This window comes from Zootoca vivipara, chromosome 1 (genome assembly GCF_963506605.1).
Source record: "Zootoca vivipara chromosome 1, rZooViv1.1, whole genome shotgun sequence".
Taxonomy (NCBI): Eukaryota; Metazoa; Chordata; class Lepidosauria; order Squamata; family Lacertidae; genus Zootoca; species Zootoca vivipara.
In genome coordinates this window covers 66,353,306-66,365,673 of record NC_083276.1, presented here as the reverse complement: position 1 = coordinate 66,365,673, position 12,368 = coordinate 66,353,306, and the positions used below count along the sequence as shown (strand labels likewise).

The following is a 12,368-nucleotide window of genomic DNA, read 5'->3' as shown; positions in this document are numbered from 1 at the left end:
ATACACACATATATAAAATCACTGTCAGCACAGTGCTTCCAAAAGTAACCCTGTACTATTTCATCTCAACTGGGGAAATCCAACAGGAGTGCAAATACAACATGGCAGAAGAACATTGCTGGCTTAACCATGAAGGATCAACACCCAATATTTTTTTTCCAGGGATGCTAAACCTCTTGAGGCTGCTAAATTGGATTTGCAGCTGAATGAAGTATCAGCTGCTGTTGGACAAGCCCATAAAAGCATGATGGCTGGCCTTTTGTAGGCAGGGCTTAGAGGACGATTGATATGTTTTAGCACTTTTAGGATTATTGTGATTAAGAGGAAACCACTCTGAATGATAGGGGAAAGGGTGTAAAAATGCACAGCCCACAGCTGGTAAGCAGCATGTGTTTGCTATGAGGGGAGGTCGTGACTAGTTGATCCTGCTGGTTGTAGTGTTGATTGGCAGATAAGAAAACTTGATATTATGAAGCACGGGATTTCCTTAAAAGAATGTGGCTTTGGAGGGCGAGCAAAACAGATCTATCAGAATATAATATAAACACATTTAGAACTGTCTTGCGGTTAAAATTCTAGCTGCATGTTTTTTAAAATGCAGCAAGGCAAAAAAATAATGCAGCATTCTAATTATAATTTCCCCATCCTTTAGGCAAGTATGGTCTTTATAGAGAAGCAAAGTTTTTAAAGCAGTGTATAGTTCGGAGGGAATCTAGATTTGTTGAAATTAATTTTTTTGCAATTGTAAAACTGTTAAGCATCTGGCAGGGCAGAAATACTTTTGTCTATCTGCTTATGGGAAGAGAGAACCCTTCGAAAGCTGCTCCTCCCCACCCCCACATTAAACACCTGCCTCCCAAAGCACGAGAACGGTTTTGTGCGTCTGCCTGCACTCTCTGGCCTTCTTTCTTTCCCTCATTTGGAACTGAGGCTCATTTAGCTGACTGCTTTTTTATTTTTTATTTCTTTAAAAAAAACATGCACCATTTGAATCCTTGCAAATGTGCATTTAAATGGTTGAATCTCTAGCTCCCTTCTTCTTATTCTTCCCCCCCTTCCCCCCTCTTTTTAAAGTGGGGCTGTGCCTCTTTCAAAATTTGAGTTTAGCATACCACACAGGAAAGAACACAAGCTTGCCAAGTCCTGCTGAGCGTTTTTTCAAGCCTGTGAAAAGAATGAATTATTCAGCAGTAAGCATGCTTACAGCTGGCCATTTGGGAGCTTTGATGTGCGAATCAGGCGGTTGCATGAATGCCCTTATTGTCATGTTATGTGTACACAGTGTGTGAATTATTGAAAATAGTGAGGCCTGAGCCTCATCTGGTAGAGATTACAGTGCAGGCATGCTGGGTGAAGGTCTGTAATTGAAAATCCCCAGATGCTGTTTATTTGGCCTATGTCACATGACCTTCTGCAGTAAGCTTGTCTGAACAAAACGCTGCCTGCATAGGAAAGCCTTGCCCAATCTCCCACCCCACCCCTTTCCTGTAAGCCTTCTCAAAACTGACTAAGAGGAACACTCTAAACACTCGCTATGGGGATGACTTAACACCTGCCTATAATATTTTTTAAAGGCTTAAGAAAGATTTTGCTCATGGCTTTAAAATAGCGGGTGTCTTAAAATCTGTTTAATCAGTTGTTGACTTTTATCTACAAGAGAGGTTTCTTGTTAACTAATTTGGATTTAAAATTTCTCTCCCCTGGCCACAAATGCTACACAAGGTGGGGTTGTTGTTTTTTTGCTTGCATGCACACACACATGCACACCCGCCTTTAACATAGGCACTTTCATGGGTAGGCATGCAGAATTTTTTTGCGGTGTAAGATGTTAAATCCTGGAAGGCCTGAGAGCATTCAGACATTCCTAATGCTGGCTTAAAGTTTCTTTCGGAATGCTGCTAATGAAGAATAATTCTCAGGCACCACTGATCCAAATGGCACAAAAATCTCTATTAAAAGCTAGTGAGAAAGAATTTGGTTGGATCTAGGATTTCAAACAAAAACTTGCATGTTCTATTCAGCTGAGTAAATTTGGTGTTAGAATTTGTGCCGAGTACCTTAAAGTTACCATATTTTTTTCAATGAATCTGGGGACCTTTTCAACTTCAATGGATTTTGTATGGGGACTGATTTGTAAATCCAGGGACTGTCCCTGGGAAACAGGGACGTCTGGTAACCTTAGAGTACCTTCTATAGGAAATGTAAGTCTTCCCTCTTTGCTCAAGCATCTATGAACAGATATAAGGATGTATTTTATTTGCATTTTTAAAATCAGGTCTGTACTTGGGTGAGGAGGAAGAGTGCCTAAGACTGCAATCCAATACCCCTTTACCCGCGAATAAGCACCTTTGAACTTTATAGGACCTATTTCTGTATAGGATTGTTCTGCTTAACGCCTTAGGAATTTTCCAATTTTCCCAGCAAGGGCTTGACATTATTTGATTTAAATAATGTGGGGGTTAAAAAAAAAGTTTTGTTTTTTAACAGAGATTTTTGACAGGATTGTATATTATTCACCAAGTAAGGTTTTGTTTTAACTACTGCCCCATTTGGCCTTCTGTTTGTGTGTTTCTTTGCAATGTGATGATGCATTTGGAGATTAAGATAGAAAAATGAAAAATTGTACACCACATCCAAGGCACAATTCAACATTTCTGACTTTCAAAGTTCAGACCTGACTTTTATTCCCTCATGTGCCTTGAAGAATTCCCGGAGGCTTCTCCAAACAGTGTATTTCACAACCATGTCTATATTGTAATATCCCTTTGGTTATGCTTACTTTTCTTATTATATTACTTTTCATTTTTAATATTTGTATCTTCCCTCTTAGACAATGCTCAAAATTTCCATCAACAACCATAATTCTTTTAAAAATTAAAATGTTGGAAGAAATGGATCCATGAGGAGATGTATTGGTGAGGTAGGGGGAGAGAAAGACGAGAACAGATTGAAGAACAGATTTTAAAAACACCAAAATTAGATAAATAGGATAAAACAAACAAAAACAAAAACACAACCTCTTACACCAAGAGAATACTTTGTTCCTCTGGATGTGAAGCAGGGGAGCAGCAGAAGGATCTCCTCAAGACGCAGGTGCGTGGTACAGTGGTACCTCCAGTTACAAATGGGATCCATTCTGGAGGCCTGGCCGCATCCCGAAATCTTCATAACTGGAGGCGCCCTTCTGTGCACGCGTGCGGGGTGAAACCCAGAAGTATACACTTCTGGGTTTGCCGTGTTCGCAACCCAAAGTTTACGCATCCAGAGGGATACGTAAGCAGAGGTATGACTGTAGTGATTTTTTTAGCCTCTCTCATAGCAACCAGTTGGTCTTACATGAGGGATGGGCAGAAGGTATATAAGGATCTAGTTCAGGCATGGCCAAACTTGGCCCTCCAGCTGTTTGGGGACTACATTTCCCATCATCCGTGACCACTGGTCCTGTTAGCTAGGGATGATTTGAGTTGTAGTCCCAAAACAGCTGGAGGGCCAAGTTTGGCCATGCCTGATCTAGGTATAGACTTCTAGATGGAATCATAGAATTGGAAGGAAGCACAATGTTTTGAAACGGATCAGCAAGGATCTCTGACTCTCAACAACAAAAAGACCACCCAACCCTCCAAAGAAAATACTGTTGAAATCAAGATGGGGAGGGTAACCAAGAGTGGACTTTATGTGGAAAGACTTTTAATTCAGTTTAACTCTGGGACTCTATAATGAAATCCCCAGGCAATTTTTTTTAAAAAAAAAAATTCTGCATGCATATCTTTTGCACCTGGCTCCAGTTGCTATATCTTCAGGTTCTCAGGGATCCTAAAAACCAGATGTCTGCCGCCCTTTCATTACATGACCACTGCGCTGGGAGAGAATGGGATAGTCCTGTTTACCCAAGAACAGGCATGTGATGGTGATAAAGAATGTGGAACATATAATGAACTTTACTCATCTGAGCATTTAAACAAAACTAGCATATAGTCTGATGATCTGCAGCACCTGACACAATTAGGTCTGTTGAGTTTTTAAAGAAAATATCTTGAAATCAAGAGGCTGAAATAATAACAGGATATACTCTAGAAATCTCGGACAGGATGGATTTCTGTAACAGAATAGCCACAAACAAGCATACCATCATAATCTCCGGCTGTACCACAGAGCTAGATCATATTGAGAATCCAAACTGATTGAAGGCGGTACTGGAAAGCTGGGGTTGTTTAAATCTTAATCACCTCTGTGGACTAATAATATCATCCTGTTAGGAAGGAGAAAACGGAGGAGCGGAGTCAAAAGCACACAGAAACGTATGGTGTTATATTTTGAAACAGCACAGTTGTCACCAGTGTTGCCAACAAGTTCACACAAGTTATTTGCTCAGCCACTAGCCTGTCCGCCCACAGAAAGTCATTTGAAGCCTACTGATGGACTAAGAGACTCTCTTCCAGTTCACAAAAGGTTTCTTGTTTGCTGTGGATGATCCAATGAGCAGCAGTTTATAAGTCCTGTAGTCACTCTTCCTACACTTGATTATAAGAATCCTGACTCGTTGTTGTTGTTGTTTAGTCGTGTCCGAGTCTTCGTGACCAGAGCATGCCAGGCACTCCTTTTCTTCCACTGCCTCACACGGTTTGGTCAAACTCGTGTTAGTAGCTTTGAGAACGCTGCCCAACCATCTCTGACTCTAGTATTTTGCAAGAATCCAAACACAGAATACATGTTGGTGGTTTTCAAATAGAAACATTTTGGGCAAACAGTAGCCAGGGCTTTGCTACTGGGAAAACACAGTGATATTTCACACCATGCCATACATTTGTCAAAGAGAAAAGTAAATTGATTGAATGAACTGGGGAGATGCCATATTTATTTGAATGTCCTTATGTCATTTAACTCTTCTGTTGTGGAGAGGAGGGGCTTGAGATGACCTCTGTGGTCCTCTGCCAGTCTCCTAGGTACAATCCCACACAAGTGTGATGCTTGCTTTATTTTTCTCAATACCGGTACATATCTAGTATTTTGTGACGTTTCTGAGTCAGGGGAGAGATGGAAGAAGAAAGCACAGGTTATTTCCCCTACTTATTTTGACTTAGCTCATGTTAGCCATTAAAATAATTTAGTTTAAAATTCTAAAAGTATTGCAGTTTTCTACAATCAGATTGTCATTGCCTCCCAGAATGTTGCTGAATTTTGCAACTGCTTTTGCAGGAGAATTCTCTTGTGGCTCAGTCACTAAGCTATTTTCCTCAGTCTCTTCATTCCACATGCCAGCTTGCTTGTGCTATTTCATTTGAAAATACAATTTTGGGGCACAGGACCTGATCCATTTTTAAAATGCACATAATACTTGTTGCCGATCTGTATTTTTTAGTTGTGCAGCTCTTCGCATTTATACCTCCATGCTGAATTTCTGTTTTTGTTCTTCATTGTAAATCTGTATTTGTTTCAGGTAGGAATGAACTGATAGCCAGATACATCAAACTTAGAACGGGAAAGACACGGACCAGGAAACAGGTAAGGAAATCCTGCAGGATAAAAACTGTGCATGTCAATGAATGACAGAATGTAGCAGTCTTGGCTGCAGTGGCTGCCTTTGCTTCAGCTCTTGTTAGTTCCTGCCTTGCTTTTTTCAATGTATTGAGTTTGTGTTAAGAAATACTGCTGCTTGTTGCCATTCATCACTTCAGTGACAACTTCCTTAAGCACACCGTATGCTTGCAGTCATAAGCCCTATCTTTATAGAAATCTGTTGGATGCATTAATCAATTAATTTAAGAATAAATTACTGAGTTGCTATGATGGGACATAGTTGTGTTTTCTTCAGCTGCTCCTGTCCTCCCAGCCCATTCATTTGGCTCGCAAAGGGCAAAAACCTACAAAACCCTCATCTGGACTGCCAAAATCAAATCCTTCCTTCTGACACAAAGGCGTTATTAAATTGCTCTTATGAGAAGAATCCTAATAATATTTGGGGAGCAAAAGTGGTAACAGGGATCTTGTGGTGACTTTGTGAGGCTGACTAATTTCAAGGTGCATTATTATTTTTATTTATGTTCTTTATTAAATTTGTATACTGCCCTTCATCCATAGCTCTCAGAGCAGTTCACAACATAAAAATACAATATAAAAACACGTCGTTTTAAAGTCATCCAAATATATTTCAGGAAATCCTTTAGGAACAGAATGCTTTATAGCAAAGGGTAGCAAATTGCATGTTTTCTTAGGTAAAGTCATTCACGCAGTTTGTAGGCCATGCAAGATCCAAATTTAAGACTGTTTCCCAAAGTCCTTTGTTCAAGCCATTTCAAACAGGGACAGCCTCATGTTGTCTCAGGACAAAGAAGCAAGAAAAAGCAGGAAGTTTACCCCTTGATTAGCAAGTTACAACTGGAATTTCTCCAGACAAAGAAGAATGTCCCCAGAACCTGCTAAGAGACGCTTAATTGTATCTCATATGTTGATGTTGAAAGTGTATCCAAGCAGGATTGGCAGAAAGGGTTTCTTTTAAACCAATGGGACAGAGAATTGAAAACTAGCTAGTAATGAAAGAATAGGTAAATGGAGGCTTTGGATTCCATGAAAGATCTAGAGGAGGATATGTCCTTCTACCGGTATCAATGGGACCAAGAACCCACATCTGTCTCTGCATGAGATGTGATTTGGGATTCTTTTTTTAAAAGCTGATCTACCTCCTCCAGCTACTTATATTGCTGTGCAAGCTGTGGAAGCCTGTTGAATTATTAGAGTTTTAGCTGCTCTCTCACATTTTTATGACACAGGAAAGTAATACAAAGTACATTTATATGCTGAGGTGACAAAGCTTGGTATGCATTACAACTTCCAAGAGAGACACAGAAACTATGAAGGGTTGTCCGTGCTTCACCTGGAGCTAGTAACTTTGTATTCCCTTGTAATATCTTTCATCAGAGATTATGGAACATTCTTCATTTACATATGTACATCAACATATGCCACTATGCATGTCCTTTGTGAGTTTCGCATCTATTTCATTTTCAAGTAGGGATCACCCTCGCCTTTTGATGTTTATTATCTCACTTAGCCTCGTTTTTATAATAACCCCACCTGCAAGATTTCCTAAAACATGCTTAAAAATAAAAATATGAGGTTTGTAAAAGGATTTTGATCACCGAAGACACACAGATATTTCAAGCCTATTTGTGCAACTATGATTTGTTGACCCACTTTTTAAAATAGGAAATTTAATATTTTCCACTTATGGTTCCTGCAATTTGGAGGTTTTGAAAATTTCCTGCGCTCAGAATAATAATAATAATAATAATAATAAAGTTGGCAAGTCTTAAGAAGAGGGCTGTACAAATGTGTCCCCAGAGGTCATTTATTTGGACATTAGCAAGGTTGCTACATAGGTCAGATATATCAGATTTTGGCACTGCAGGATATACATTCTTGTTGGGACTGGTTGGTACAGGAATGTAGGCAAGAGATTTTGGTAGATTACTTTTCTGCAATGACTCTAATACAAATGAATGCACACAAGATTCTCTTCCAGGGGTTGCTATGTGATTCTGCTGATCGAGGTCAGGGTCAGGAAAAAAAGGGAAGAAATGGCCAAATGCCAGTGGTATACGCATCTACTTATTTATAGTGAAATAATTGTAATGGTGCTTTTGAATTATGATGCCGGAGGAGACTCTTGTCTTGAGAGTCCCATGGACTGCAAGAAGATCGAACCTATCCATTCTGAAGGAAATCAGCCCTGAGTGCTCACTGGAAGGACAGATCGTGAAGCTGAGGCTCCAATACTTTGGCCACCTCATGAGAAGACTCCCTGGAAAAGACCCTGATTCTGGGAAAGATTGAGGGCACAAGGAGAAGGGGAAGACAGAGGACGAGATGGTTGGACAGTGTTCTCGAAGCTACGAACATGAGTTTGACCAAACTGCGGGAGGCAGTGCAAGACAGGAGTGCCTGGCGTGCTCTGGTCCATGGGATCACGAGGAGTCAGGCACGACTAAACGACTAAACAACAACAAATTGTATTTTTTGCTGGTGACATCTAAGTACAGTGAATATTAGGCAAGCAGCAACAAAAATGAGGGGCAAGCAACCATAAAAGACAGACTAGTAACCCAACCTACAATGTTATTTGTGTTTCTTGGATAAGCTGTTACCTGCAGGTAATTTGCAGGCTTAAAAACAACAACAACTGTCTGCTTTCCTTACAGAACTGGATGTGGTATTTTGTGTATTATTATTTTTTAAAGCTTTAGGTAGTTTTCACAAGTAACATTTAAATTTCCTATCAGACATGACATCCCCAATCAGGCAAGAGATGCACATGGCTTTGAAGAATTTGCATCAGAGTTCATAAGAGACTAAAAGGCAACATTAGCATCACTCAGCACTTAGTCTTTTCCCTGGATAAGTAACAGTTGTGTTCCATTTGTCTTATTTATGGTCAGTTCAGATACCGTGCCAACCATGGTTGAGAAGGTTTAACTATAGCTTAGTTAAATCAACAAGCCATCATTTGTGAACCAGCGGGCCCAATGGAAATATGGAAATCATGGTTTTTTGCCAACTATAGTTTGGAGTGGTATCTCCATTTATAAACCATTGTTGCTGCAACTAAAGACTGCACAGAGTGGAAGGAGAATGAAATTACACAAATAGCTGTGAACTATAGTTCACCTATACAGTCATACCTCGGTTTAAGTACGCTTCGGTTTGAGTACTTTCTGTTTAAGTACTCTGCGGACCTGTCTGGAACGGATTCATCCACGTTCCATTACTTTTAATGGGAAAGTTCGCTTCAGGTTAAGTATGCTTCAGGTTAAGTACAGACTTCTGGAACCAATTGTGTACTTAAACCGAGGTACCACTGTATATTTGGAAGCTCAGCCTCTGGTTTGTGTTGGTGTAATGTCTGAATTGAGCCAGTATTTGCATCAGTCATATGTAAACTTAGTTTTTCTATTCAGAATACAAGAAGCTGCTTCTCAGCAAGTCAGATCATTCGTTCAGCTAGTGCAGTATTGTCTACATTGACTGGTGGTGCCTTTTCCCAGCCCTACTTGGAGAGAAATTGACCCTGGAATCTTTTGCATGCAAAAAGTATATGCTTTGCCACTGGGCTGCCACCAATTCCCAAAGGGTACTGAACAGGGCTTCTAACTGAAGTGGAGAGAGAACAGAATTTAGGGATTATAATGGAGACATTTTACATATGAAGACTTCCTCTTTTTTTACAATCATTGATCTCCACCTTACCTGATTAGTGTTGGTATAGCTAGGAAAGTGCCAAGTCCCTGCATTTTCATTTAGAAAACACATTTAAGTCAAATTGGTGTGGAACAGAACTGAGCCAGATTCCATGGACTCCTCTAGTTTACAGGAATACAAATTCTCTCTCTCTCTCTCTCTCTCTCTCTCTCTCACACACACACACACACACACACACACACACACACACACAGGATTTTCTCAACTGATTTTGTCAGGTGCCACATATTCCGTGTGTTAACCCCTCAAACTGAATTCAGCAGGAAAGCCTACTTGTGTGGAAATTATGCAAGTGCACACCAAAGGGCTCCTGGAGCATTAAGATTAAATATATACAGTACTAATAAATAATCCAATAATACAGATTGTCTATAAAGGGTAAGAATTGTGTCCCAGAACTAGATTGTGCTGTGGCTGCGAGTCTGCCTGATGCAAAACCTATAGCTATGAAATTACTCTGTATAATTACACTGGTAATACAAAATATCCCTCTAATGAATAGATGTGGGATATAATAACTCCCATTAGTATCTTTTATGTGTGATTCTGAGGAAGTATTTATAAAGGTAGTGACTTCCATGTCATTCCAGCCAATTATCTGACTGCCTTTTGGGTGAAGTTTCTGAAAGTTTCTTTTGGTGGTAGACAGTTTGTGCTCTGTTTTATATGAGCATTGAGATGGGGAGAGGTGCAATCATTAGATTTTTAATGTTTCTTGGTTTCATTGCATGGGGTAGGAGAAAAATGTGATAAACACAGTAGTCCTTTACCAGTCTAGCTGAGCCCAGTGTTCTGTATTTGACATAACATTCCCCTCCTCCTCCATTGGTTTAGTGCGGAATAATGACATGAAATTGACCATGAGATAAATTGCTTACAAAGTTTGTCATGCTTCTATTGTAGCCATAATCTAGCAAAGATAGTTTTGCTCCACAATTATGACTGCAGTATTTGTATATGCAATATTCATTCATGTTCCATTTGAAACTGGGTATTCCTTAATTAATTGCAACGAAACTTAAGAGCGATTGAATACATCAAAATACAACTTTCTTGGCACTCTGCTTGTCCTTAAATTTTATATAGTCTTATCTGATATTAAGCAAACATTTGTTTTGAAAAAAATCTGTGAATGTTTATCCATAAGGCATGCTTTACTACAAAGACTGTAGTTGAAAAGGTTTTAAGAAAAGAGCATGCAGTCTTTAGCAGTAGGCAACGTCCTAGTTTCTCTCTGTCAGAAAAATAAATCAAGTAGTCCAAAATGTTTTCCTCTTAATCATGTCACTGCAGTGATGAGCAGTAAACTCTGCTAAAAGCGTGGTGTGTGGCTGGGAATGTCTTCTCTTAACAGCAAAGCTTACTGAAGATGCAAATAACTTCCCCAAACAAACTTTTTTTATTTTATTTTTTATTTTAAAAAGAAAAACAGATGTTTGATTTTTTGTGTTCTTTTGTGTTTTCTTTTTTATTCTTTTTTCCCTTTTTCTTTTATAACTCTGAACAATGTAGGTGTCTAGTCACATACAGGTCTTAGCAAGGAAGAAAGTTCGAGAAATTCAAGCCGCCATTAAGGTACGTTTGGCTTGCCCAGTTGTAGGGGGCTTTTCATCTCCATGGTTACAGGCTTTTCCTTTGTTTCCCTCCCTTCCCCTACCCTGCAGGTGTCTAGTCACATTCAGGTTCTTGCCAGAAGGAAATCTCGTGATTTTCATTCCAAGCTGAAGGTATGCGCTTTTCTGCTTTTGGGCTTGTGGTTGCTATGCCTTTCACTTCCTGTTTTCCCTGGTGATCGGTGAATGCCTGGTGCTGTGATTCTTGTAACCTAGTTTCCTTGCATGTGGTGGCTGTTTACATTTCTTTGTGTTTAATCTCTTCCCTTCGCTGATTTCTGCACTGGCTTCTCTCTCTCTCTCTCTCTCTATTTTTTTTAACAGCCTCCAAAAATGTTACTTGCTGTGTGCATGTGTACTTCTTTTTTAAAGCTTCTTTTTTAAACAAAAAAACACACATTAACTTAGTGTTTGTACTAAAAGCATTGCAGTTAAATAGGAGTTTTGTATGTGCACACACATGCGGCTGCAGTTTGATAACTGAGATGGTACATTTCCCACCCCCCACCCCTTGTTATCTGGATTTTAAAAATACTTGCAGGGATTTTTAAATAAATAAACAAACAAACAAACAAACAAATACACGTTTTCTGATCAGCATTAGATTCCTATCCTACCTCAACCTATTTTGCATTTGTCTGTGATTTCCGGAGATTCTAATTTGCCACATCTACATTAAAATCACTTGTTACCCAAAGTACCAAAGTAAAATGTTTACTCTAGCTATGATCCACTCAAAATGAAGCACTTTCATTGGCTTCAGTGGGAGAGTTCGGCATCTGCTCTCGGCTTGAAATCAATGGGACTTAGAAGTGATTAACTTTGAGTTACGCCCTTTGGGTGAGATCCAGTCTCAGGTCTCCCCATCTGTTTCAAAGAGGAGAGGAAAAGAAAGGGGAAGTCCCATTTGTGTAAATCTGACTGCGATCCTAAAGTCACATATTGGAGAGTAAACTCCACTAAGCACAGTGGGACTTATTTTTGAGAAAACATCTGTAGGATTGGGCTTTTTGAATAGTTTTATCTTTGTAGTTTCCTAAATTGCATAACCTAGGGGAAGATATCAATTGCTTCCCTTAAACTTTAAGAGTGATGACCCCACCCCCATTTTCTGATTTCTGAGGGGAATGACGAAGTGATTAAAAAATGCTTCCGTTGCCAGATTTTTACATTTAAAAATCCCTGAATGTTCAGTTGTTAGGTTTTGGGTGGTTTTTTTGTGTGCTTTGTTTTAATTTTTCAGTAAACTATAGCATCTTCTTGACTATCATCTGAGATCATACTAATGTTTGTCTGTCTTTTCGCTGAGCTTTTTTGTTTGTTTGTCTAAAGTCACTTGAAAGCAAAAAGCATTTCAGAAAATGATTATGCTGCCCTAAGTGGTAAACACTGTGGATGTTGCTTGCCGCAATCCTGGAACTGCAATGTGTAAATAACAGACCTGGCTTTGTAACTGTCCTACTTGTCAGGAGCTTTGGGTTTTCAATATGCTGTGGGCAGCAT

At 39.4% G+C, this 12,368-nt stretch overlaps 1 protein-coding gene across 11 annotated transcripts in view; it reads left to right on the top strand.

Annotated features, from left to right (window-relative positions):
* The window catches only part of TEAD1 (TEA domain transcription factor 1), a 168,169-nt gene that overhangs the window by 118,211 nt on the left and 37,590 nt on the right, over window positions 1–12,368 (top strand). For 7 of the 11 annotated variants that reach the window (XM_060275574.1, XM_060275573.1, XM_060275582.1 and 4 more), the window contains 3 exons: window positions 5,438–5,502; window positions 10,765–10,827; window positions 10,917–10,979. In XM_060275574.1, the coding sequence (XP_060131557.1) occupies window positions 5,438–5,502; window positions 10,765–10,827; window positions 10,917–10,979 (191 nt within the window). Of the gene's footprint in view, window positions 1–5,437; window positions 5,503–10,764; window positions 10,980–12,368 lie in introns of all 11 variants that reach the window. The other 4 variants (XM_035118849.2, XM_060275591.1, XM_060275594.1 and 1 more) reach the window with 4 other exon arrangements.